Source organism: Hypomesus nipponensis, chromosome 5 (assembly GCF_054491055.1).
Source record: "Hypomesus nipponensis isolate SF chromosome 5, ASM5449105v1, whole genome shotgun sequence".
NCBI classification, from domain to species: Eukaryota; Metazoa; Chordata; class Actinopteri; order Osmeriformes; family Osmeridae; genus Hypomesus; species Hypomesus nipponensis.
Window position 1 is genome coordinate 5,582,501 of NC_140365.1, and position 27,383 is coordinate 5,609,883.

The following is a 27,383-nucleotide window of genomic DNA, read 5'->3' on the forward strand; positions in this document are numbered from 1 at the left end:
AACATGAAACAGACAGTTTGCACCAGCCCGGCTCAATCAAAATGTCCAGATTCTCCTGGGAAATAATCCACTCCTACCGCGAGATGTTCCAATACTCGATACAATAATAGAAAGTAGACTGTGCAAGAGAGCAGGTGAACTGAGGGAGGTTGTGTTAGAGAGCAGGTGAACTGAGGGAGGTTGTGTTAGAGAGCAGGTGAACTGAGGGAGGTTGTGTTAGAGAGCAGGTGAACTGAGGGAGGTTGTGTTAGAGAGCAGGTGTACTGAGGGAGGTTGTGTTAGAGAGCAGGTGTACTGAGGCAGGTTGTGTTAGAGAGCAGGTGAACTGAGGGAGGTTGTGTTAGAGAGCAGGTGAACTGAGGGAGGTTGTGTTAGAGAGCAGGTGAACTGAGGGAGGTTGTGTTAGAGAGCAGGTGAACTGAGGGAGGTTGTGTTAGAGAGCAGGTGAACTGAGGGAGGTTGTGTTAGAGAGCAGGTGAACTGAGGGAGTTCAGTCTTACCAAAGTCGCTCTCGGAGCCGTCCGGCCCGTCTGCGCGGGGGGCTCTGCATGCGGCCGGCCCGCAGGTGCGGGTCCCTGGGTCCAGCAGACAGGCCTTGGCGATGGAGGTGACCAGGTACTCGTCCTCTGTGTTCCTCCAGCCCCACCAGCTGATCTCAGGCTGGCTGCAGCGGGCGATCACCGCCCCGTTCCTCTGGTGCCTGGAGCACACGGGACCACACGCCGGGTCAGGGCAGAGCGGCACTGATGCCTGGCTGTGTATTAGCGTGGTGTGTGTGTGGTGTGTATATAAAGCGACTCGAGAGCAACTGTGTGTGTGTGTGTGTGCGTGTGTGTGTGTGTGCGTGTACCTGTAAACCACCACAGGGATCCTCTTCCAGGACCTGAAAGAGCCCACACTCTCCAGCTCCTTGTCAGTGATCCACACAGGAACCAACAGCTTCTGGGGGTAGCTGGAGCACATCCTGGGGGGACAGGAGATCAAGGGTTACACACACACACACACAACCCCCCCCCCACACACACAGCAACTAATACACATGGAGAGACCTAGAAAGCAGACTGGAGGAATATCCATTAAACCATTCACAGCAGAACAAACCATTTTTCTGACGGATATTTTCATTGGAGATGGAATAGTACCTTCCTGTTAGAATATAAAATACATATCTACCAATTTAACTGAGAGCTTTAGCAATGGGAGGGGTAGGGGGGTTATTTCATAGATAAAACCTCCCCAGTAAGATTGATGTCATGAGGTGAATACCCTGTAGCAGTAGCACCATCCCATATGAATGTCTTGTATTCTGCTGTTTAACCCTGCAGTGTTTCCTATCTTCTCAGAGCACCGCTGCTCCCTTCCCTGTCCCCAGCTCTGCTCCTCCTCCTCCTGGGACCAGCGAGGGGGCATTTGTGTGTGAGTGAGTACCTGGAAGTGATGAAAGTGCCTTGTGCTGCTGTGTGTGTGTGTGTGTGTTTTGCTGAGTCATGGCGCTCAGCAGGTTGGGTGTCGTTTTAATGAGACAGCTCCCCCCCCCCTCAGCCCTGCCTGATCCCTCCAGCCAGCACACACATCTGGGGCTGTATGGACGCTGTGTGAAGGCCTGGGTGTGTGTGGATGTGTGTATGCCACAGAGAGATAGTGCAGGGTGTGTACTAGAGTGTACACATCGTTAACATTTGTTTGGGAGTCTGAGAGAGAAACAAAGTGGGGTGAGTGAGTGACAGTAAATTAGATAAGAGAGAGAGAGAGAGAGAGAGAGAGAGACAGAGAGAGAGAGAGAGACAGAGAGAGAGAGAGAGAGAGACAGAGAGAGAGAGAGAGAGACAGAGAGAGAGACAGAGAGAGCTGACAGAGCGTGCGACAGAGAGGTAAAAAGACAGAGATGGAGAGTGACAGAGAGTGAGAGAGACGCACAGAGAGGGGCGACTGATGCTGGAGGAGCAGTCAGACATCGCCATGGCTCCATGTGTGAGAGGAGCGCTGGTGACAGTCCCAGTCTCTCTCTCCCTCTCAGAGCTGACACAGTCTCTCTCTCCCTCTCAGAGCTGACACAGTCTCTCTCTTCCTCTCAGAGCTGACACAGTCTCAGTGTCTCTCTCTCCCTCTCAGAGCTGACACAGTCTCAGTGTCTCTCTCTCTCTCTCTCTCTCTATCTCTCTCTCTCTCTCCCTCTCAGAGCTGACACAGCCTCAGTGTCTCTCTCCCTCTCAGAGCTGTCACGCAGATGATCAAGAGCCGGGCATGCGGACACACTTCAAACACAGGCTCTCTCAAAACCCTCTTTGAAACACTGAGTCACTTTCCATCCAGTTCCAACACTGGGACTGTTTCCCTGCAGTAAGGTCAGAGCTGAGTGCTCACAGAGAAAGGCCTGTCTCGTAAAGAGTGTGTGTATGTGTGTGTGTGTGTATGTGTGTGCCATACTTGTAGTTGCTGTTGATGTCGGACACTCTCCAGGCGTTCTGCATGTCGAAGCCCATCCTCCTCACCTCCATCTCCATCCTCTGGCGAACATGATCACCTGCAGACGAAAAGGGTGGAGTGTGCTCAACTGGAAGAAGGATTTCAGAGGGTGTGTGTGTCAGTGTATGTGAATGTATTGACATGGTTATGTGGTGTGTGTGTGTGAGCGAGTGCCTACCTGGACGGCAGAGGTGGACGTGCTGGTCCTCGTCATCAGCGCTGCCCCCCAGACACCAGGCGTGGTAGGCCAGGGCAAACAGCTCCTCCAGTCGGGCCGGGTGGGCGATGGCCCGGTTCAGACGCTTCAGCCACTCCTGACACTGCTTGAAGGTGCCAAAGTGGCATCTGAGGACACACACACACACACACACACACACACAGAGCTGTTAAAACAACACACTCAAGAGGAGCTGGAGTCAGTTGGAAGTGTGCAGTCTGGAAAGGAGAAGACAGATTTAGATGTTCTACATGATCTGGTTCCCTAGACTCAGACAAGATGATAATGTGTTTGTGCTCCAATCTGGTGTTTATTGAAGGAGAGCGGTGTTTCCCCTGGTGCTGGGGATATAAAGCCATCAGAAGACATGGAATCCTGTGGCAGCTGAGGCAGCTAGAGCAGCCACTACACAGGGAGCTCAGCCATACGCAGGTCCCTGTGCTTCTACACAGGGAGCTCAGCCATACGCAGGTCCCCTGTGCTTCGTTTCCTCACAGCTCTGCTCAACAAAAGGCTCTGTGGTGGCCAGCTTCATAAACCGTCTCTTTCCGGAGACACCAATGAGCTGTTTTTCCACTCGTCCGGCCACGGGCAGTCACACTGTGGTGAGTGTGTTACGATGGTGTCATGACAACGCCTCCCTCTCAAGCAATCGCCTGTAGCACCAACTGAAGAGTCGGCCTCTGATACGCTACTGGTCTACTGCTCCGTTGACTTAATGCTGTATTATCCAGAGAGCAGACGGTGTGATGGAGTAGGTGGTGATGGTGGTAGAGATGCTGTCCTCACCTGACTACTTTGGAGTCCTTGCAGATGATGTGCAGCTGGAACATATCTCTGCTCTCCACGCTCTCGATCAGTCTGAGGGGGACCTGCAGGGGGAGACAGAGAGGCAGTCAGAGAGGCAGTCAGAGGGGCAGTCAGAGGGGCAGTCAGAGGGGCAGTCAGAGGGGCAGTCAGAGGGGCAGTCAGAGGGGCAGTCAGAGGGGCAGTCAGAGAGGCAGTCAGAGGGGCAGTCAGAGGGGCAGTCAGAGGGGCAGTCAGAGGGGCAGTCAGAGGGGCAGTCAGAGAGGCAGTCAGAGAGGCAGTCAGAGGGGCAGTCAGAGGGGCAGTCAGGGAGGCAGTCAGAGGGGCAGTCAGAGGGGCAGTCAGAGGGGCAGTCAGAGGGGCAGTCAGAGGGGCAGTCAGAGGGGCAGTCAGAGAGGCAGTCAGAGAGGCAGTCAGAGGGGCAGTCAGAGGGGCAGTCAGAGAGGCAGTCAGAGAGGCAGTCAGAGAGGCAGTCAGAGGGGCAGTCAGAGGGGCAGTCAGAGAGGCAGTCAGAGAGGCAGTCAGAGGGGCAGTCAGAGGGGCAGTCAGGGAGGCAGTCAGAGGGGCAGTCAGAGAGGCAGTCAGAGGGGCCGGCAGGCCTCCAGTGGACAGTTGTCCTCACGGTGCAGCTGCAGCCATGGAGAGGAGACGGGGCACTGAGGCAGCAGGGGCACCTGTTCCCTGGGGATCAGTCTCTGTAATACTACCCTCGTCACCAGCCCACTTATAGTATAGTATAGCTTAGTTTAGGATAGTATAGTACATGAAATTCACTCTTTCTCAGCTACCTTTTAAGGCAGACTATTATCCTTTTCTTACACCAGTCGAGTCAAAACAAAATTCCATTCATTTACTTATCCACCCCCAGTATGGTTTAGAAAAACAAGAAGCCCATGATCTCATCTTAAGCAGTTATCTCACGCGTACCATCAACAACATTCACCATTTGACCGACAGGGACTCTGGCAGGGAAGGAGTCAGGCCCACACAGGCCAAGCAGGGCTGTTTACGCAGCACCATCTACTCTAGCAGAAGGAGCCTGTCATGCTGAGCCAGAGGCCCACTGTGTTCAGCTCCAGCTCTGTTAGGGGAGGGGAGGGGAGGGGAGGGGAGGGGAGGGGAGGGGAGGGGAGGGGAGGGGAGGGGAGGGGAGGGGAGGGGAGGGGAGGGGAGGGGAGGGGAGGGGAGGGGAGGGGAGGGGAGGGGAGGGGAGGGGAGGGGAGGGGAGGGAGGGGGGCTTGTTAATGAGGTCGCTCCAAACTACACGGTTACACCATCAGCAGCCTGGTCTGACCTTTGACAGGGACTAGCCGGTCAGCAGCCACACAGAGCACGAACCACAGACGCTTATTCGTCCCGAGTCGCCTGACTCGAGAATCATTAACGCGCTTCATGCAGTACATGTATGCATTTCACACGCGCCCGTCTGGGATAAAGTGCACAGAGCGGCTCCGTGTAATTGAGGCGTTTTCAATTGGACCTTGCTGGGGCAGATCTGGGGTGCCGAATCAGAAACATGAATAAACACGGAGATGGGTGGGGGGCTTCCGTTTGAAAGTTAAATGACAATTTGTCCTCTGTGCACTTTGATCCAGCAGCAGCCTGCCTGCAGGGGGCTGGACGATCGAGCTGTCTAGACTGGGGCTGGCTGGGGGGAGGGGACGTCACATGGTACTCACAGAAATCTCATTGTCCACACCTGGGTAGGTCTACAACACAGTAACATCAGGGAACGGAGGGAGGGAAACACACCACAAGAGGGACAGGAGAGGAAATGGAAAAAATGATATTAAACTAAAACAGACAAAAGGGAGTTAAGAGTGAAAAATGACAACTTCAAAGAGTGTAAAAGATGAAAGGTGGACCGGACCAGGGGCGGGGATCAGAGCATTGCTGCTTCTGTACACAACCAGACCAGGAGGAAATGATGGAGAAAGAAAAACATGAATGAGAGCAAAGGGCAAGAGCAGCAGCTCACAACAAGGGAGGGGAGGAGGGGGGAGAGATGAAGAAGAGAGAGGGGGGGGGGTCTGTCTGAGGTTTAGGGTGGTCTGTAGCTGTGGGGTCAGAGGTCAGGAGCCAACACCAACGGACAGGGTCACTACTACCCTGGGTCGGCGTAACCCTGACCACCGCTGCTGATCCTCTGCAGAAAATACCCCCTCCTCCCCTTTAAACCTGGTGCCGTCCCAACAGCCCCGGAGTAAACAGAACATTCGGGAAACGGCACACAGCTTTAGAGTACAGTACATATGCGTGTTCCCTCTTTAGCAGAGTTCTGCTAGATGAAGTTCTGGGTGGAGAGGGGGGGGAAGGGAATTTCTCTGCCAGTGAATGCAAACAATCGGGCTGTTTGTACTTGAGCGAGGCCTGACGTCAGCAGGAGAGCCAGCGCCAGGCCAGGACGCCGTCCTGGAGCTCAGAGGTCACATTAAAACACTCCTGCCCGCCAGATCACAGGCTGTGCTGCCCCAGTGGTGCCCGCAGCCAGCCAACTCAGAGGGGGCAAACAGGCTCACACGACGTCCAACAGGACTGAGAACCGGCCCAACACTGAGCACACTTCACGTGAAACGCCAACACTGGGGTTATTTGCCCTGTAGGCAGCATGACCGGGCGTATTACATTGTATTAACAGGGAGGAGCAGGGAAACGTCGGGATGATTTCAACCCTCCCTGCACGCTACAAGTCTATCATGGCACGAGTCACTGTTCCGTTCACGCCGTGCCATTTGGACTGGACCAGTGCAGGACTCGTTGATGTTTCCATGTGCGTGCGCGCGCGAGCGTCTGTGTGCGACCTCTTACATTGATGATGGAGTCCTTGAATTTGATGTGGAGCCTGTAGTTGGAGATGGCGATGATGGCGTCATCGGCTCGGCCCAGGTGCTCCACCCCTTCCCCCTGAAGCGCTGGGAACGGCACCTGGAAGGAAAGACAAACACAAGACACGCGCTCAGGACAACACGGGCCGTCAGCACACCTGTTGATAAACAACCAGCCGACCCCGACTGGTCTTTACGCACCGCCGGTGTGCTCCACCGGTGTGCCTCCGCCCGCTCTGCCTCGGCCTCGGCCTGACTGACGGAGGGCCATTTCTTATCACTGTCATCCAATCTGGGATCGTTACGAGCTTACGAGGAGATACGACACCAAGCTGGGCTAAACCGAGCCAAAGAACAGCTTAGGCAGCCATAATTATCCCGACCGCGGTGCATGATTGCTCCATCTGAGTAGAGGCCAAGATCTTGATTGTTTTGAAAATGTGTGTGTGTGTGTGTGGGGGGGGGGGGGGGGGGGAAATAGGATGTGCTTTAGTCGGTCCAATTAGCACGTACCTTAGAATGAAAGGATCTTTGTGAGCTAGGGGGCTCGTCGTTGAGCATGAGTGAGAGGGCAGGCGGCCCCGGTGGGCAGGAAGGAGGGCCGTGTCTACATGGCTCAAGCTACCCTCCGTGGCCCAGATAGCCTCCATTAACATTCCTGCAACGTGCCCATTTGATTGGTGCCCAGGCCCTGGGACCAGACCCCTGCATTAAAGTAATTGGTTCCCATCAGAGGATAATAGAACAGGTTTTTCATCTCACTCGGAGGCAGTGCATTAGCGGCTTGAGAGAATGCATGCAGGTGGATCGAAAGACAGTCTAATATCAAGTCAACCTCTCTAATCAAGGCGTCAAGTTTGATCCCAAACTGAAAACCTTAGCTAGATAAAAAAAATACAAGTACAGGGTTAAATCTAGTCTTTTTAAATTAGGCGTTTCACAGCTGCCATTGAGGAACATTTCATTGTGAACAATTTAATATTGCTCATTTCAATGAATAGGCGGGTACGGTAACATCTTTATTGTGAGGGATGTTGACAATGGAGTCTAAATGAGAAGAGGCCAGGTGGGAGATCCAATCATTTTGCTCTGCCTGGAACAAATATCTCATCTCACTGGCTGCTGATGAGGGTAGCAAAGCATGATGGGAGATATCCTCACCTCTCTCTCGTTCATATCTGGTAAACTGAAGAGCACATAGCACCCATATTTCTCGGTCAGATGAACATCAAGCGATGCTCTGATCAAGCCCTTTCCTCTGTGTCTCTCTCTCTCTCTCTCTCATCTTCTACATTGAGCCATGGCTCTGCTTCCTTGCTGACACACTTAAAACACTTTTGTTTGTTTAGCTCCAACCAAGTACTCATTAGAGACAACGAGGACAATTATAATCATTCTATTCCTGATGCGAATGCATACACCGGCGTTGCCTAGAGACAAACGGTTCGCAGCGCGCCACGCATGATGCGCTGCGTCACTCTCATAGATGCATGGAACTACAGGCAAAGCAGGCCAGAGGGGGATTACAGTAAGAGGTCCACTCCAAACAACATAATTAACAAACACGCAATTGAAGAGGAAATAAATAAATAACCATAAAAAAGGTCTAGCTTTAAGACGGGGGAGAAGCAGAAAGCAGCTGGATCGTGAGATCAGGCCCCGGCTGCTGATCCTGGGGTCTCTTCTTTCGTCCCAATTCAAATATCCCCGGACAAAGAAGTTCTTATTTTCAAGAAACTTCTAATGGAAATATGAAAAACGGAAAAAAGAGAATCGATGAAGAGACCGTTCAAGTTAAGTGCTGGCAGAGCATCAGGGGGAATGAGTGTTTCTGGCAAAAAGCTCTCTGCCTTTTCTAAACCTCCACTTGTCTCCCTGTTCCTGGCAGCTGTCAGACCAAGCCCATACCACCAACCCAGACAGTACCACCAGCCCTGACAGTACCGCCATCCCAGACAGTACCACCATCCCAGACAGTACCACCATCCCAGACAGTACCACCAACCCAGACAGTACCACCAGCCCTGACAGTACCACCAGCCCAGACAGTACCACCATCCCAGACAGTACCACCATCCCAGACAGTACCACCAACCCAGACAGTACCACCAGCCGTGACAGTACCACCAGCCCAGACAGTACCACCAGCCCTGACAGTACCACCATCCCAGACAGTACCACCATCCCAGACAGTACCACCAGCCCTGACAGTACCACCAGCCCTGACAGTACCACCATCCCAGACAGTACCACCATCCCTGACAGTACCACCATCCCAGACAGTACCACCAGCCCTGACAGTACCACCAGCCCTCCACACCCAGGCTCAGCTCTATCTTATTCATGCCTCTGCTGCCATCATCTTTCACTGCCAGTACCCGGGTGGCTTGGCACAGGCAGGGCCCGCTGTCTTAAACCCTCAGCCACATCTTCCTGTGACAGCCGTCGGAAGTAGCAAGGCAGTGTGCTCCAGCGCTGAGGGGGAGGGGGGGAAGGTTTCATATTTGATGAGCCCCGCCAGGTGTGACCGTTTAGGAGACAGATGAATTCTACGGAGCCAATATCAAAACACTCAGATGGAACAGGCAGAGATCGATCACAAGCCTTGGGCATTTATCGTTTTCAATTAATCAAAGGGGAGGGGTGTGTGTGTGTGTGAAAGCTATTTTAATCTAAAACCCGGTGGATAACGGTGCCAACTGTCGTTAGAACGATCCGGCAAACACATGGTGCTCGTCTCTAGAGAGAGAGAGAGGCTGAGGAGAACTGCAAATGTGCTCGTTACTTTCTGTAAACTCCAGGCGGCTTGAGAGACAACAGCTTCCTCGTTCTGAGGAGGAGGATTTACCAAATCCTGCGGAGTGTTTCTCAGTTAACGGTCATGGAGCTGCATTTACGGCAGCTCTGCTCCAAATGTATGTGTGCATGAGTCACTGGTAGCCAGCGAGTGTAGCAGAAGATATTGTGTCACGTTTTCCCCTCCATATCCCTCACAGCAGTGCAGAGAGAGAAAGAGAGAGGGAGAGAGAGGGAGGAGAGAAAGAGAGGGAGAGGAAAAAGACCAATGAGTAATATTTTCTGACTTGGCTTGTGAGTCGTGACTTCCGGTTCAGCCAGCCTGCTCACACTTGACAGAGTAGAGGGAGGGAGGGAATTCAAAAGCCTGTGTGGCAAGGACATGCACATTTATGCACGTGCAGAGCAACGTGTGACCGATTCTGGGAGATGAAAAGAAAGGGGGCAAAACGGATCCGGAGACAAAAGGATGATGCTGAAGTGAAAACTGGTCTGCGAGGGGGGAAGGCAAGAATAACGAGATGGCCAAGCAGCGGAGTCCTCGACACTGTGCATGTGACAGCTGTGGGGATTCATGGGGAGCAGAGGAAAAATGAACACACACGCAGCCTCATTAGCTGCTTTATCAGGCAGCCAAGGCACTGGGCCCTGTTAACAGAGGCTGTTCTCCGAGTAGCGGCAGGGCTCCATGGCTAAGCAGACCCCGGCGCAGATCAGCCAGGCTCTGTGACATCCCCTCTGTGACATAATGATCCAGAAGTGGCCATGTCGAGCCTGCTGTGAACCTCTGCCGGGTCATGACAAGACCTTCTGGTTCACTTCCCCTGCTGAGTAATCCCATTTCTTACTGGGATGAAAGAGTGAACCTCACCTCAATTACACCGCCAAATGGAAATTACAAACTAGGAATTTATGAACATCTAAAACATTAAAGCCAGACTCCCATAACTAGTTTGACAGATATGTTCTGGAGAAGAGGGGGCAGGGAGAACTAAACCAAGAGCAGGAGCTGTGTTTTTAACAGTTGAGCTCGGCTCTTTGTCTTTCAAAGATGTCCCTCCTAGCAGTACTCAGCAGCCTGAAGGTAATGCCATACCCAACAAGACAAACATGCATTTTTTATGGAGCTGCAGTTCAAACAGGAGAGGCCTGTCCATGCATGAGAGAGCACGCAGATGAAAGGTAGCAGGTGAGAGTCTGGAAACTTCCTCAGGATGGGCTGGTAATGACCAGGCCTGTGCAGTGTTCTCCATCCCATAAACACAAAGCCCTTTGGAAATACAGGCCCGTGGGTCATCGTCCTGGAGATGAGACTGAGGAAATCATTTCACAAAAACGATTGATCCTTCGCAATGGACATTGGAGTGGGGATCAAATGAAACCATGCCTTTTATGATGGCTGGTAATGGCGTGTGCTGTGTGTTATGATACACATGGGGAGGATCACTGCACACGATGAATACATGGGAAGGCTGAATAGCCAACAGGCCATAGACAAGAAATATCATCTGATCGTGAACAGAAGAGACTGTAAAACAATACAGGCCCATTTCCGTAAAACTAGACTGATAGAAGGGAACGTTCAGGGGCTATAAAACGTTTCTTTTACTGCTCCCATACCAGAAATAAAATGGTCACTGTGACCTTAGCAAAGAGGATGTTATTCAGCTGAGGAAATGAAACCATTATAAACCCGCCCCTTCCATCTGTCCAGTCAGAAAAAAATAAAACAAATTTCTTCTACTGAATAGATGTAATTGTATTCCTGGTGCCGGTGACTAATGTGCAAGTAAAATGGATCACAGTGAAAAGCACATCGGATGCCTATTACATTCAGAAAAGTGACTTCTGCAGATCCAGTCACAAGCTACTCCACTGACACTTGGAAATCACTAAGTGTCGGTAAGCTCCCTTTTATGTTTCCTCAATGACAAAAAGGCGTCATTAAATATGATTCAATAAACCCATAAGGATCTCATGCTTTCTCACTGATGTGGTTATAAAGAAATAAAAAAGACTAGAGTCAAAAGAATGGAGATCGACCACTAAAGAAGCCCTCACGACGACAGGCGGTCTTAATACTAATCAGTTAAAACAGTTCTGTACGGCCCATAATACTTTCTTTAGTTCATAAATGGGTCTTTTGTGTTTCTGGGGCTTACCCTGCATGTCGAGCCACACAAGGGAGCTGGAGACATCGATATGACCAAGCCCACCTTCTTCACAGCCTTCAACACAACAGTTGTGTTAGACAGTAACCTTGTTACTCAACATCCAATTAGTCTTTAAATCGTTTATAAAACTTTTGGATGGACGTATTGAGAATCAAACCCACCCTCCTCTTCCAGGCTCCGCCCCCCGCCCCCCTCCCTCTGGTCCAGTCACATCGTGGCTTTCAAGGTTCCACTTTAACACAATCGCAGTCACCAGAGCAACGCTGCTACTTCACCCGGCCTAAGGATTAAAGATGAGCTAATAGACTGGCCCTCAGCCACCGTTAGCCTTCCACCCAGCCAGCTAATCCACACCTAGTCTAATTTACTGGGGTTTAAAGCCACTGCTGAAGTAAGGTGAGGCAAGGCCGCAAGTAACTACTGGCCTGTAGGCTAAGTGAGAGAAAGCCATTGCTTACTAGCCATTTTGGGTCTTGATTTTGACGAGTTTCCTTTAATAAAGATACTAACAGTACCAATAAAGATGTTTTCTTCTCCTACTACATACCTGAGATGCTTAGAGGAAACTTCCAAGAACTGAACTTCTCTCAAGTTTTGACCTGACCGTGTCAGGACTGACTGAAATTCTCTAGAAGTTCAACCCCTTCCTCATCATGGTTCTGAGGAATTTGCCTAGAGAAAAGAGCTTGTTCCGGACGTTTGGAATCTCATCCGTGTGCAGGCTTGTCTGACAGGCCTGTAAGGTGGATGTGCTCTGTGTGCAGGCCATCTAGCCAACAACAACAACAACAACAACAACAACAACAACAACAACGCCAGAGAAGGACAAACACTTCTAATGGAGCGCACCTAAATACATATGATTACTCTGGACACACTCCTCACATTGAGTCTTAAGTCAATATTCCCAGTCTCTACCACAAGGGTTGTTTTTCAACCTTGCGCCGCTTTGGCAGAAACCCTTTCACGTGAGCATTATTATTTGAAATGGAAGCCTAATGGTTTACAGGTACATATCAGATTAGCCAGATGTTAAAAGTATTTAACCGTTAGCATTGACATGTCGTTTTTCCTTGACCTGATCAAATCAATATCCACCAAGCTTTGAACAACAATAATGCATCTCCTGGTTTCCAGTTACAGACGTTGCCTGCTCATCTTTCCTGAGCAGCGTGTTATTGTGGTAGTGCAGTCAGTGGAGGTGGAGGTGGGTGCTACCCAGTGGAGTCAGTAGAGTCAGCTGCTACCAAGTGGACTCAGCTGCTACCCCGTGGAGTCAGTGGAAGTGGGTGCTACTCAGTGGAGTCAGCTGCTACCTAATGGAGTCAGTAGAGTCAGCTGCTACCTAATGGAGTCAGTAGAGTCAGCTGCTACCTAATGGAGTCAGTAGAGTCAACTGCTAACTAATGGAGTCAGTAGAGTCCGCTGCTACCCAATGGAGTCAGTGGAGGTGGGCGCTACCCAGTGGAGTTGGTGGAGTCAGTGCAGGTGGAGTCAGTGCAGGTGGAGTCAGTGCAAGTGGAGTCAGTGCAAGTGGAGTCAGTGCAGGTGGAGTCAGTGCAGGCGGAGTCAGTGCAGGCGGAGTCAGTGCAGGCAGAGTCAGTGCAAGTGGAGTCAGTGCAGGCGGAGTCAGTGCAGGCAGAGTCAGTGCAAGTGGAGTCAGTGCAGGTGGAGTCAGTGCAGGTGGAGTCAGTGCAGGTGGAGTCAGTGCAGGTGGAGTCAGTGCAGGTGGAGTCAGTGCAGGTGGAGTCAGTGCAGGCAGAGTCAGTGCAAGTGGAGTCAGTGCAGGCGGAGTCAGTGCAGGCAGAGTCAGTGCAAGTGGAGTCAGTGCAGGCAGAGTCAGTGCAAGTGGAGTCAGTGCAGGCGGAGTCAGTGCAGGTGGAGTCAGTGCAGGTGGAGTCAGTGCAGGTGGAGTCAGTGCAGGCAGAGTAAGTGCAGGTGGGTGCTACCTGAAGGCTCTCGTCCTCCTTCACCAGCTCCTTCTGGGGGAACAGGTCCTTGGCCTGGATGTACTCCAGACTGGGGGGCCCCTCTTCACCCTGCAGGAGAACAAACAACACAGCTGTCAGACACCACCGTCCTGCTACACCGGGCGCACGAGCTACGCACGCACACACACACACACACACACACACACACACACACACACACACACACACACACACACACACACACACACACACACACACACACACACACACACACACACACACACACACACACACACACACACACACACCGCAGGGGCTTCCGTCAATCGTAACTGTACACTGATCGTAAACTGGAGAGTTGCGTTAATGACCTGTTTATTTCTGATATTTTATTGATATGGCAAGGTCAGAACTTGGGTCCAATGGGGGACATTAATAACTTTCCAACCATTTAATAAATCACCCCTCACAAAAGTAATGGTCTTATATTCTCAGTATCGTTTATTGGCCAGGTTGTAATCTGCCATCACAGGGAGCGTGTTCACAGGCATCACGTAGCGGATTAAATATTGACCCTGGGGGACCTTGTGCAATCCACCACATGAGGGAAGGTAAAAGATCTCAGCAAGACCCACAACAACGGTTTTGAGGAAAGTAGTCACGACTACGAACAAAACAGAAGGTTTTCTTCCGGATATTAATGAGCTTTTTAACTGCTTGAACTCCAAGAGGACTTGGAGGAGCAGCGAGTGGTTGTTAAAGTCGTGGTGAGTCGGTAATACTGGACTGAAGTGTGTCCATTGGACACTAGAAAGCTCTAGGGCTTGGCATTTGGCACTATGACTCGCGTCAAACATTTACTCAGTGGCTGAATTGGAGGCCACTGGCTGTGGTCTTTGACAGAGGAAGGGCTCAGCCGGGAAGCAAACAGACCCGAGGGCTGCTGCACACAGTCCGGTTATCAGCTAGATCCACTCAGGGATATCTTACAAAAGAAAATCTCCTTCTCCTTGGTCTGTGTGATGACAGAACTCTCAGAAGGTGCCTTTTCGTGCCATTGACCCGTGTGTGTTTCCGGAGAGGGCAGAGGAGAGTCCTAGCCCAGACAACTGCAGACGGACACAGCACCACAGTCTAAACAGAGACGACCACTGCCTCCCGGCGTGCTCGCCACATCAACAACACGTCCTCAAACACACACCTCTGAGTCATACCAAGACACGTAGACAACCGGTCTGCAGCCTTGAGGTCAGACAGGTAACAACAAATTATAGCTAATATAATTAGTCTACGCCCCCACGTATTACTGACTCATTTCTGAGGTGGGACTGACCCACTTGGAGAGAGCGTGTGGCAGGCAGATGGCTAGGACTGTGCAGGGAACAGTGGGGAAGAGGTGACCTTGAAATCACAGTGTCTCCGTGGTGACCAGCTGAGAGCCTTTGTAAAAAGAGACTTCTGGCCATCCGGAGGGAGGTATCATAGCTGATAAGCCACGGTGACTAAAGATTTTTTTAGCTCTGCTTTTTCAGATTTGCTTTGCTGGGATAGTACTCAAGGAGACGTACACCTGCCCTTTAAAAGGAGCAGAAAAGGTCACAGTGTGTGCCAAGAAGTATTAGGCTTCCCTCTGGGGTGTATTTAATTGTTTGTTTGTGTTGAGGAATCTCTCATCTCAATGCAGAACTGCGCACAAGTAGCAGTTCTGTTTTACAGCAGGCCTTTTACATGAAAAGAGCTGAATACAAATTTTCAAAAAAAAAAAAAAAAAAAAAAAAGACCCAAATCAATACCTTGGGGAGGAAACAGAAATATAAACAAGTCTTTCTGCTCGTTAAACAATAATTCTAACAGGATCAACGGTGTATTAAGGAGACAGGGTAATTCCATAACAACGATTCATGCACATGCAGTCACACAGGGAACATTTTGGCTCCATCCTAAAACATGCTGAGCAACGAGTTCATTCAGACATACAGTACAAAAGGATAGATGGTCTGAAACCAACTGCTGGACAGAAAGCACCAGAGCAGAGGAACACTGAGAAGCAGCAGAAGGAGGATGCAGCTATAATCCCCTCTCCCTTTCCCTCCTCCTCCATCCCGGCTGTCTAAGCAGCAGGTGCCCAGAGCCCTCCCTCCATCCATCAACGCCTCCGCTCAGACACACGGGCAAGACGGGCAGACAGGGGGGGGGGGGGGGGGAGGAGAGAGAGAGACACAGAGAGAGAGACACAACAGACACAGACCAGACAAACGGAACAAACAGACAGACCAGACAACAAGCTGAGACGCACTGAAAGATTGTGACTATGCATAATATCCAGACGGCCGGGATACTGCCACCAGAGTTCAGATGGGACTTTGAGCTGGCATCAGCTACCTGATATTCATAGGAAGGAAACACAGTTTTCATGTGACTAAGTCATTGGAGTTAGTCAATGCAAGACACCCAACGTGGTGCGCGCACACACACACACACCTCATGTGGAGGGAACCCCTACTGAGGGTTGATCATATATTGTAGCCCTCCTGCCATGTGATTACTCATGCCACCCAGAAAGAGACATCTGCCACCATCAGGTCAGAGCCACTGATCAAACCCACAGGCAGGCTCAGCTCTACTGGTCAGGTTGGCCTGGTATCAACACACACACACACACACACACACACACACACACACACTACACTACACTACACTACACTACACTACACTACACTACACTAGCTCTAAACTAAGCCTGGCAGATTGCAGTCAGATGCAAAAGCAACAACACCTTCCACATGACTGTGACATCCAACAGCTTTAATCACAGAGGGTAGGGGAATGTATCCCTCTGTCTGCACTTCAGGTAGACCAGGCATTTGGGGCGATAACACAGTTAGGTTTGGGCTTCTAGAAGCTTCCTCACTACTGATGCTAATTACCCATGGAGGCATAACTACTTAAAAGATTGTTTGTTAATCCCTGATCTTGTAAAATACGAAGTCGACTCAAGGGCTGACAACATCAACGGTGAGGCGAGAAAACTCGGCAACTGAAACTGTGGGAGTCTGATGGCTGAGCGGTAAGGGAGTTGGGCTTGTAATCAGAAGGTTGCCGGATCAATTCCCCACCGTGCCAAATGAAGTTGTGTCCTTGGGCAAGGCACTTCACCCTGCTTGCCTCGGGGGGAATGTCCCTGTACTTACTGTAAGTCGCTCTGGATAAGAGCGTCTGCTAAATGAATAAATGTAAATGAAACAGAATGTCAACCAGGACACATTTCTGCTTGATGTTGGAAGGTATGAGTGGGAAGCAGTATCCTTGGTGGGATTACATTACAGAGAATCCATCTGTCCACGTAACAAAAAACACAGGCAGAAAGCTGTCGTATCTGGGCTGAGTGGTTGAGGATGTGGATGGACAGAGGAGGGCGGTGGGGAACCACAGGGATCAGGTAGGTGGCGACTGATGAGCTGAACAGGACTGGGTTAGGGAGATGCTCTGGGCAGAGCAGCACACCTGAAAAACCTTGTTGTCGTCCTCACACTTTCAGCTTTACCAATCAAAGATGGCGTGCAAGGTTAATGTGATTAGCTGCTACATTAGAGCCCGTCTACGGGACTAATTCAACACGATAAATCCTGATTAGAGGAGGCGTTGACGGCATCCGGGGGGGGGGGGGGGGGGGGGGGGGGGGGGGCCACTGCGCTTCGGAGGTGCTGACGCTCAAACCATCATTACCATCACACCTCAACATCATCCCCTCTGTCTCCAACCCTTTGGGATGGGCTCGAGTGATTGCATTGAGACCGGAGGAGTACTCTTATCTACCGAGTCAAAGACAGCATCACCTGGTCTCAGGAGAGGGGGCCCAGACACAACAAGGCTCCTTGGGCAGTTATTTCTGTGACCTTTCCTATATTCCAGGCACTGTTCCCATCAGCCTGCTCTCATTAGGCAGCTGTCTGACAATCAAATCGCACCCTCTCTACTGACACTGGGGGGCCTTGGCATGGTGGAGCAGTCCATCTAATAACGAGAGAGAGAAGGGGGGGGGGGGTCGTTTGGGCAGTCTGACCTGAAGAGGGTCAGCTGAAAGACAGGCGGGCCGACCACACCCAGCCCTGTGTGGCAACACCAGCGCAGCCCCCACACGGCTTCATTAGGTATTCTGGGGGAGTGAGGGCTTGCCGTGTTGTGCCAGACGGGAGCCATAAATTAGGCTGCAGAATGAGTGTTGCGACAGAGCGGTGGTATAATGGCAATCAGTGGGAGAGAGCAGGAACTAAGCCCATTTGAGCCCACACACACACACACACACACACACACACACACAAATCTGTTCTCTCCTGCCTCCCATTTTTCTTCTCTCAACACGACCTGCCCAGTCGATGACTTGGCAACATTAAGCTGGGCGCTCCTTTGAAGCTGTCGCTGAGCCCTGACGCTGCACTGTGGGGTCTGTTAGCACACCGTGTTCTCTCCCAGACCTCAGCCAGCGCCCGCCCGCCCAATCACAGGGGAGCGAGGCTCCAGCTCCCGGGCAGGTGGGCTCACGGCGAGGCGGCTCTGTCGCTAAACTGGAGGTGCACAGTCTCCAAATTTAGAACGTGTGGACCAAGCTTTAAAAAAAAAACCCTGGCATAGGAGAGAGTTGAGGCTGCCAGCTAAGTTAGTCAGTCCTCAAGTTTCGATTGATATCGGCGTGGAGTGAACTCGGCACCTGCAGACCCCTCAGCTGACACGCTGATTACACACCAGCCCCCGCGTCTTGCGGCGCGAGACAGAACGCGGCACCAGAAGACTCGACGAGCCGCCAGGACACGGGGTAAACAAAGTCTTTTGACCCGTCCAATACCGTACCGTCTAACTCCCACATCCAATCAGATTAGGCGCAGAGAAATAAATAAATAAGAAGGGTTGGGTTTCTGCAGCCAAGACGGGAGGACAGGGAACAGCGTGTGCTGTGCCTGACACAATTCTGCCTCGTCACTGCTGAAAACCTGCCGCACCCTCCCCCCCAGCCCTGTCCCCGACAACCACTCAGAAAGCTGGGTCTGGCGTACGCGACAGGGCCCCATCTCTCTCCACAGGCCCACATCTAATCAGTGTCCTGATAATACGGAACGCGTCACTTTGGTGACCGTGAGCAGGTCTCATGGTGCTCTGTGGTTCTGAGAGGATCCTTTCTGCTCTGATGCTGAACAGTTTCTACGACTAGACGTCAAAAGGGGTCTGTGCTCCTTTAAATATGTATATGACGATGTCATGGTAATCCCTCAGTACAGCCATCCGATAAGCACCTCCCCCCCTCCCCATCCACCAGGGATTACAGTATATGTATCTATATATAGATACATAGATATAGCCTATACATTCATTCTAACACGGGGCAAAGGGAGAGAAGAGGGAGAAGTGCCAAACATGGAGGGGAACCGAAGATCAGAGGATCTGAAACTAAACAGATCTGCCACTATTTATTCTAGTTCTCTAACTGTCCTTATCCTTGAAACAAGGGAAGCCAAGCACATGGAAATATCAGGACACAAAATATTCACTTAATCTGCCCAGAGCTTTGTGCTGGATTACAAATACTATACATTTGGAAAAACTTGCCTTTATGATGCTGTGTCTCTGCAGGGAGAAAATAGTTCACAGGGAGTTACCAAACCATATGACTACAGGCCCATCCAGCCCTGTTCAAATATGCACTGAGGCAGAAACATCCAAGCACATGGCTTCCAATGTGCAGCACGTCCCCGAACGCAAGCCCATCGGGTCAGAGTCACATCTGCACTAGGTGTCGGGGGGGGGGGGGGGGGGAAACAACAGGACAGCCGCTGTCTGAGATGTATGGTCACAGTCCAGAGGTATATTTACACAGTAATATACAGGCACACAGAGACAGGATAATAACAGGCAGGGAGGAAGAGAGGAATGAACGAGGAGGGCGAGTGTTGGGGATCGACGGGGACCACAGAATGACGTGGCGAGGCCATATTGTCCGGGGCTGTACTCAGGGCTGCTGGGTAGTTAAGACTCGTGGATGTGTGATGAATCATACACTCCCATCCTCTCTCCTTCTCTCCCCTCCTCCCCTGGTGCTTTAATATTTCATAGGCGTGTTCTAAAAGAGCAGCCTTCTTTTAGCAGAGCTTCTGCAGCCTGGTCACGGGAGAGCTCAGGAGAGACGGTTCACATGCACACAAACCAATATAGAGACACACCCAAGCACACAGCCAATCGGTGAAGAGTGGTGCTTCTGTTCAGACATGTAGAGGGCCATCTTTCCCTAAGGGGAGGTGGGGGGGGCAGGGTTTCTGGTAAGAGAACAAGCCAAACTATAAAACAACAAAAGGACAGCATTTGAATCTAGGTAAGATGTAAGATTATTCCTGCGGCAGAGTGCCGCCTTGGGAGGTGAGGGTACAGGACGCTGTGGCAGGGGCCCGAAGTGACAGCACAGTCCTCCTCGGAGGGAGAACAGCCTGAAGTGTTTATCCACCCCGTCGCTCTGCCCACTCCCTGGAGACTTCGACAGGACCCGGGCTGTGCTGACGGGGGAACCGGTCCAGTCAGTGGCAGGGGGGGGCGCTCATCACCACAACCCATCTGCTGCCAACCTCCAGGAGGGCCTCGCCCGCCATGTACCAGACACGGAGCATGGGGTCTAATCTCCAGGACCGCCTCCCCCCCCCCTCGCCTCTCGGCAACCCTACCCTCACAAGTGCCAGCGTGGGGCAGGCAGATGCATCCCCAGAAGCTCCTTGGCTCTGGTAACACGGTAACAGTCCTGATTCATTTAGCCTGCATCACCACAGGGGGCATAATGGTGTCAGAGTCATGGAAAACCACTCAGCAATTCAATTAAGTTGGGCTTTTTTATAGTTGGAAACAGATGTATAAAGGGAAACAAACACAGTGTTTGCTGGGGGGGGGGGGAGGAGAGGGGGGGCATGGTAGAGGGGAAACTGAACCTTGGGAATAAGAACCAAAGATGGATGCCAAAGAAAAAAGCCTGAAATGAAAAGCTACGGCACTTAGAACAGAAGCTTGGGACCTTGAAAACCAGCAGTCTAAAAGGAGCCTTCAACATGCTATGAAATTGGATGGCAACAACGGAGTGTTGATGCTAAATTATACAGGCAGCGAGGCAACAAAACAGCCGATTCAGCTGAATCGCTGACAGTGAAGTACAGCTAAGTCTCCGTCCGCACACACCTCTCATAAATCCAGCAGTGCTCAACCAGTTAGAACCCAGGAAAGGACATACTGCTACTGCTCTGAATCAGCCTGCCAATCAAATACCTTCATCACATTAACATACTTGGCATAGAATACAGAAAAAAAAATGAGTTAGCTGGTCTCCACTGCATTGATTATTTGACCATTTCTTTTTAACCTTGTGGAATAGGACAATGGCCAGAGCCCAAGCCAAGCAGAGCTTTGTCGACTAGAGCAATTGGTTAGGTTGGGGGCAGGGTGACGCAGCTGGAAGGTCAAGGGGCAACCTGAGGAGCTCAGCTAACCTGGGCTGAGACACCCCTCCCTCCCTCCCTGCAGGCAGGGAAAATCAACAATGCACAGTACACTGCACCCTCCAGCCCAACCACCCGCTGTATGTTAGTCATTCATTTATTTATATTTCCCCTCCTCGTACATCACCACTGCACCACTCAGATGAGAACACAGCCCTGGCCTGAGCAGGCTAGGCTAGCCTAGTCCTCTCTTGAGCAGGGCTAGCCTGGTCCTTTCCTGAGCAGGGCTAGGCTAGCCTGGTCCTCTCCTGAGCAGGGCTAGGCTAGCCTGGTCCTTTCCTGAGCAGGGCTAGGCTAGCCTGGTCCTTTCCTGAGCAGGGCTAGGCTAGCCTGGTCCTCTCCTGAGCAGGGCTAGGCTAGCCTGGTCCTTTCCTGAACAGTCTCCCTAGCGGAGGCTGCAGGCCTCAACAGTTGCCATGTGGCGGCGTGTCCTCGCCGTGGCAACGTGCCTCCTCGCTCCCGGCCGCTCACGTGGCCACCTGGCCTCAATAGAGCGCACGCTCAGGAGAACGGTAACGCTAAACCATGCTTCACTTCCTCGCACAAACGGAAGCCGTATCAAGTAAGGGATTCTAGATGCCGCGGAGTTGCCGTTGATTATTTAACAGCTGCAGTGCTCAAGTGCGTCGGCCACAACCCCCCCCCCCCCCACCCCCCCTCCGCACACATGAGAGGGAGCAGTGCGTTTACACCGGGGAGACAAACACTACAAAGAAATCATACACACACACAGACAGACAGACAGACATGCACGCATTTACAAATAAAGCGGGTGTGACTTACAAAGCAGTTGAGCATAGAGCAGGTGACCCTGGCTGCCAGGCTCATGACGAGGAGAAGCAGGGCTGTGCCTGCGAGACACACTGCCTACGGAGCACGACCAGAGCACCAGGGACCGGCACAACCATCCTTCCCTCCCCACGGCAGCCTCCCCTCCCCTCCACCACCACCCCCACCCCCCCCCGCCTTCCACACGCCGCACGCGCCCCGCCGCAAGCTGCTCAGGGGACAGAACCCACCCCCCCCCACCCACCAGAACTGACCGACCCCCCCAGCACAAGGGGGGCAGGAACGTACGGATGGGAGACAGAGAGAGCGAGAGAGAGCGCACGGATGCCTTTAAAAGCCCCCCTGTTGCTCAGGCAAAAGCCAAAAGGAAGTAAATAATCCAGAAGGGGAAAAAAAAGAAATCAATAAATAAGACAAAAGGAGAAAGCCCAGCCGAGATGAAGAAGAGGAAAAGACGAGGAAACGACGGCAGGTGCACCTCCTGGACCAGAGCAAAAGAATAGGGAGGCTACTGTGAGAAGAGGACGAGAGAGGGAGGAAAGAGAAAGAGAGAGCGAGCTGCCTGATGCTAAGCTCCACCCTCAACATGCGCATCTTCCTCCCTGCCCGCCCCCCCCCCCCACACACACATGCGCTAGCGGTACACTCTTCCCTCCGTTCACCCTTCACCGAGATCTCTCCCTGGAACCATCCGTCTCCCTCAGCTACCCGACGTGTGATCGTGTACCCTCTGGCAGCCTGTGTGGCTCCAGCCACTCGGCTAGAGCCACACAGCAACAGTGAAAACACACACACCTCAGATCATGTCTTTTACAAGGCGATCATTTGTCAACCCATATCGGACGACGTTTCTTCACAGGCATTTCGTTTTCTGTCTTGACACCTCAGCATCAGCACCAGCACATCGCCCCTCCCCTCCACACACACACAGGTCCACACCCACCCACCCAGACAAAGACAGACTCCTGGAACGGCACACCAAGATGGGCACTTGCAGCACTGTATCAAACGTCATCAAGCGGCTGTTCCGATTTGGCAGGGATTGAGAGAGTGCTGTCGACAGGGATGGATGGATGGATGGGAGGGAGGGAGGAGGAAGAGGAGGGAGGGGCTGGAGGGAGCCTATGCAGAGAGCAGCAGTGACACAGCATTCTACAGCAGCGCTGCCTCTTCCCCCTTCCTCCTCTGGGTGTCTCCTTGCTGAGAGCTGCAGCACCCAGCACAACTACGGCATGCTCCCCCCCCAGGAGAAAGGAGGGGGTGAGACTGCGTGTGTGTGTGTGTGTGTGTACAGTGTCTCCAAGCCAGAGGGGTTCATACAACATGCCATTAAAAGCCAGAGGAATCCTTACACGGACAGTGGCTCAGTGTGGCTCCTCCCCAGGCCCCCCTCCCCAGCCCCCCCTCCCCTCCCCAGCCCCCTCCCATGGCCAGAGGTCCATCCCACCATATGCTTCCCTCAGTCAGGTCTCTATATAGATATCAGAGCAGGGGCACCCTGTCGACATGCAGATTCTCCCGTTCGGATGAGCGTCAGCCCTCCTTTCCCAAAATAACGCTGGAGACACACGTGGCCTTATCGGGCGCTGAGCGCTCAGGCGGGCCGTTGGCGTGTGACGGAGACATCCGTGACGGAGACACTGACACTCACTTCACATCGCAGGGCGTTGGAGCACAGTGCTACAGGATAGCCACTCTCTCAGCCCCTCTCGGTAAGCACAGTTATCAACTCAAGTACGCAGCGACTAACACGCGTGACCATGGAAGATTAGCGTGAGGAACATGAATTGACCGTGTATGTCGACTGTGAACGATAAGGGGCCTGCGAGCCCTGTCCTAACACCTTTTACGCCATCTCAGAGAGCAGATATGTGCAAACAAGTCAAGTCACAAGATATGTTTTGATCATAAGACTTAAACCGCGCGGGTGTCTTTTAAAAAGGGAGGGGGTTAAGTCGATCATTTATCACATGGGTGGTTGCAGGTCACAGTCTCTGTGTCTGATCTGTGGGAAAGGATGGCCCAAGTGGAACCCTATCCACTGGTGACCTCACCTTCAGGTTGCCAGGTGACGTCATGTGGGCCAGTGACACAAAATGACACACCTCGGCCACCCTCTCCCACATCCTTAGTAGATACCTGTGAAAAGGTACCACTGATGCATTGTGGGTAAACAGAGTCTGGTAAAATAACCCCTTTTGTGCTCATGCGAACCTGTTGACAACATGAAAGTCTGAACCGACACCAGCCTGAACCCAATACCAGCCCTTTTGTTTCTAACGGACAAAGCAAACATAGTACATTAGGACTGGAAAGTGATTAAGAACGGCTTCACAAGACAGGATTAGAGGGATCAGTTACCTTTGGGAAACCCTGGCGGAACACACAGGCTAAAGAACCAGCCTCAGCCCCACCTGGGAAGCCCCTCCCACAGAACAAACTCTCCTCAAACGTGTTCTTAGTAATAACCGCCGTGTGTGTGTGTGTGTGTGTGTGTGTGCCTCTGCCTGCCAGTCAAGGCCATGTCTACACTTTCTGTCCAGACTCATACAGTACATGTAGTGTAGTCCATTTGGTTTGGGGCATCCAAGCACAAAGACCTGAGCTGGGCCTGGTGTTACAATGCATGCCTTTTTCATGATCGATTTCAGGTTTGAGGTCGATGTGTCAGCAGCAGTCCTGGTGTGAACCCAGACACCATCCCAGGGCCACAGACAGGGAGGGGGGCTCAGCCCTCCTGATTGCAACGGCTCGGTGGGCACACATTGTCTGTCCAATCAGCCCCCGGACAATTAAAGACTCGCCAACGGCCCAACGCCAGGGCACACCAGGGAACACACCAGGGAACACACCAGGGAACACACCAGGGAACACACCAGGGAACACACCAGGGAACACACCAGGGAACACACCAGGGAACACACCAGGGAACACACCAGAGAACACCAGGGCACACCAGAGAACACCAGGGAACACACCAGGGAACACACCAGGGAACACCAGGGAACACCAGGGAACACCAGGGCACACCAGGGCACACCAGGGCACACCAGGGCACACCAGGGAACACCAGGGAACACCAGGGCACAGAGGCATTCTGTCATCAGACCAGTGGGGGGAAAAAACAGAGCGACAAATCCCACTTTCAGCGGGTACACTTCTGGTTTTAGTGCCATAAACAGTGAAGGACTGTGGTCCAGTTCCCCTGTTTTGATAAGCTTTTTTCCTCCTGCTCATGGTGTTGCTGCACAGCCCTTCCTCTCCTGGCTGCAGGAGATTTAAGGCCCATCTAATAAGAGGGGGGAGGACCACCCAGAGTTATGGCTGGACTCAGCAAATGTATAGGAAGAGCACTCCGATATGACGCATGGGATTAAATCCTACAGTGCTCATCATCAAAACCCTTTGCTAGAGCTATGGCACACACAGAGAAAGAAACACACACACACGCACGCACACCATTAGCAGCGCTGCGTAGAATCAACCATGAGGCTGATATAAGAGAGGAGGAGCCTGTGGAAAGGATTGATGTGGAGGAGAACTTTGGATCACATGGTTTCCAGTCATATCTCATCACCACTGATCTGGACTCTGGCATCACTGACATGTGACATACGTCAGCAGCAAGTATGGCATTGGTACTGCGTAGGGTACTGGTCATTTGGTAGGCTACTGTAGAGTGTGTCACCTGCTTTCAATTGTTTTGTGTTTACACAGCCCTGTGTATTTTAGTAACCTGGTCCTTTTTTTTAACCTAAAATACATTTTTATCTGGACTTCTGTAATGCTGCAACTTCATCGATGTACCAATAAGGTGGCCTGAGTTAAGAGGACTGAGTGACTGCTTTCGAAAGACATTTACCACTCAAACAAACCAAATGAGAAGCCATGTGTACAAGTGCAAGCAGCACAGCAGTATCCCTCTCTGTTTCATGCCACATCAGTGCTGGTTAGGTTTACAGTGGATCATCAGCCAAACCGCCACCAGAGGGCCCCCTTTCCAAAGATGAGCCACTTCTCCACACAACAAAGTCACGAATCTAACCCAACTGGTCAGACTTCCACATTAACTGTGCAGACTGATACATGGACTAACCCAGGCCACCGTTTTCAACTCCGTAAGGTTGACTCAAGTCCTCAGCGAGACATACCCTTCTCTGATTGGCCCTTCCAGCCCCCACAGCCACCCTCCTCACCAACCGAAAGGGAGGATGTCAGCAGCGGCTCCACTGTGTAACTGGGGGAGGCGCGTCGGCACTCTGGACGTGCTCCAGAGGACAGGCCTCCCAGAGAGTGGACACGAGGAGACACGTGGCACAAACTACAACCTAGCCCCGCTCTGCACCCCGACATCAAAGCCCTGCCACATCTGCTGCCCGCCCCGGGCCACTCTCACTGATACAGTAGCAACTCTTGGATGAAACAAGCAGCGGAATGAAAGGGGCCGGGGCCTGGTGGGGAGGGAGGTGATTCAGACCGTGAGCGAGGGCTTCGGTGTGCACAAGCACCAGCTCTCCTCGGGTGCTCGTGGGTGTGGTGGGTGATTCTGCACTGTCAGCTAAATGGCGCAACCGTGTTTTCAATTCATGTAGGTGTGGCTGAATGGGGAGGGGTTACACTTTCCGACTCTTCCAAATAAAACCTGCAGTGGTTGAATCTCAAAACGATGCATGCAGAGGCAAGTTTGGTTCTTAAGAGGAAGTGAAGTGACGTTGTGCAACACCTTCCAAATACTGTGAGGTATGTACAAATGTTTCTCGTAAAGAACCCCTTGTGGTTTGAAAGCTACAGAGAGAGAAAAATGCAACCAATGGCCCAATGTTACCAACTAAAGTGGGGGATGGTAGGTCTTATGTGTACGGTCGAAGGTCACCAAAAACATAATGGGGACAATAAGCAAGTACATTTTGACAGGCATATCCCACCCCTTCCCACTGGCCCCGCGTGATTGGCTCACCATGCTGTCCGTCAGTGCTGTAGACAGGTACCCTGGGCTCTCCGTTCCAGCTCCCTCTCTCCTCCCCTCGTCCGGGCTACGCTGTGTCAGCGACGGCTCCTGCCAACATAGGAAACACACACTCTGTTCAGACAGTGGGCATGAGGCGAGAAAACAGCCTATACACACACACACACAAGTTTAATCTGACACGCACCATAGAAGAGTCAACCCATGCAATAGGTCTGCATTTCATTCCGTAAACATGTACACACCAAAGAATCTTCTAAATGTACGCCCCCCTCCCCCGTTTTAGGAAATGAAGGATAGTTTTTTCTCCAGAGTATGTGGGGCATTTGACTCTGGTTGACCCTTCTCTAGCTGTACGTGCAGACCCATACGTGCAGACCCAGTGCAGCTATAAGGAGCCAGCACGACCCCCACGCCTCCCCCAGGTGCAGATCACGTCACGTAGCCTCCAGTCTGGCGGACGTGACGGGGAGTTAAGCCCTCGTCAGACGAGGGTCAGGTCAAGCTTCTGTCAAGGGCTCATCTACAGGCCAGACCAGACTGCCCCACGTGGGCAGCACTGCAGACACACATGCGGGCGCACGCATCGGGGACGCGCCACGCCGCCACGGCAACCCTGATCCGGGGCGACAGGTCTTCTAATAGGATAAACTGTGATTTACAGGAAAGGGAAACTCAACATTCCTTAACAGTAGAGACCTTGATCCACGCCATAAAAAAAGCACACCAGCGACAACATTGGGGAGATAACCGTGGGGTATTGACACGAGGCACTGAGAATGATACCCAGCGCCCAGGGGCACGCCTACACTACAGTGGAAATTCCTGTTGAGATCAGATAGCACAGGTAGGACCCAAAACAGGGAGTACAAATAGATAAAGAATTCCA

The 27,383-nt window shown here is 52.0% G+C and overlaps 1 protein-coding gene across 7 annotated transcripts in view; it reads right to left on the reverse strand.

The window, feature by feature from the left end:
- Positions 1-27,383, reverse strand: part of mtmr4 (myotubularin related protein 4) — a 41,060-nt gene that overhangs the window by 9,565 nt on the left and 4,112 nt on the right. For 5 of the 7 annotated variants that reach the window (XM_084697914.1, XM_084697912.1, XM_084697911.1 and 2 more), the window contains exons 2-10: positions 26,486-26,584; positions 13,235-13,324; positions 6,299-6,415; positions 5,170-5,199; positions 3,473-3,555; positions 2,645-2,811; positions 2,428-2,524; positions 851-964; positions 501-700 (exon numbers count right to left, since the gene is read on the reverse strand). In XM_084697914.1, coding sequence (XP_084554040.1) covers positions 501-700; positions 851-964; positions 2,428-2,524; positions 2,645-2,811; positions 3,473-3,555; positions 5,170-5,199; positions 6,299-6,415; positions 13,235-13,324; positions 26,486-26,488 — 901 coding nt within the window. In that variant the 5' untranslated portion in view covers positions 26,489-26,584. The remainder of the gene's footprint in view (positions 1-500; positions 701-850; positions 965-2,427; positions 2,525-2,644; positions 2,812-3,472; positions 3,556-5,169; positions 5,200-6,298; positions 6,416-13,234; positions 13,325-26,485; positions 26,585-27,383) is intronic. The other 2 variants (XM_084697916.1, XM_084697917.1) reach the window with 1 other exon arrangement.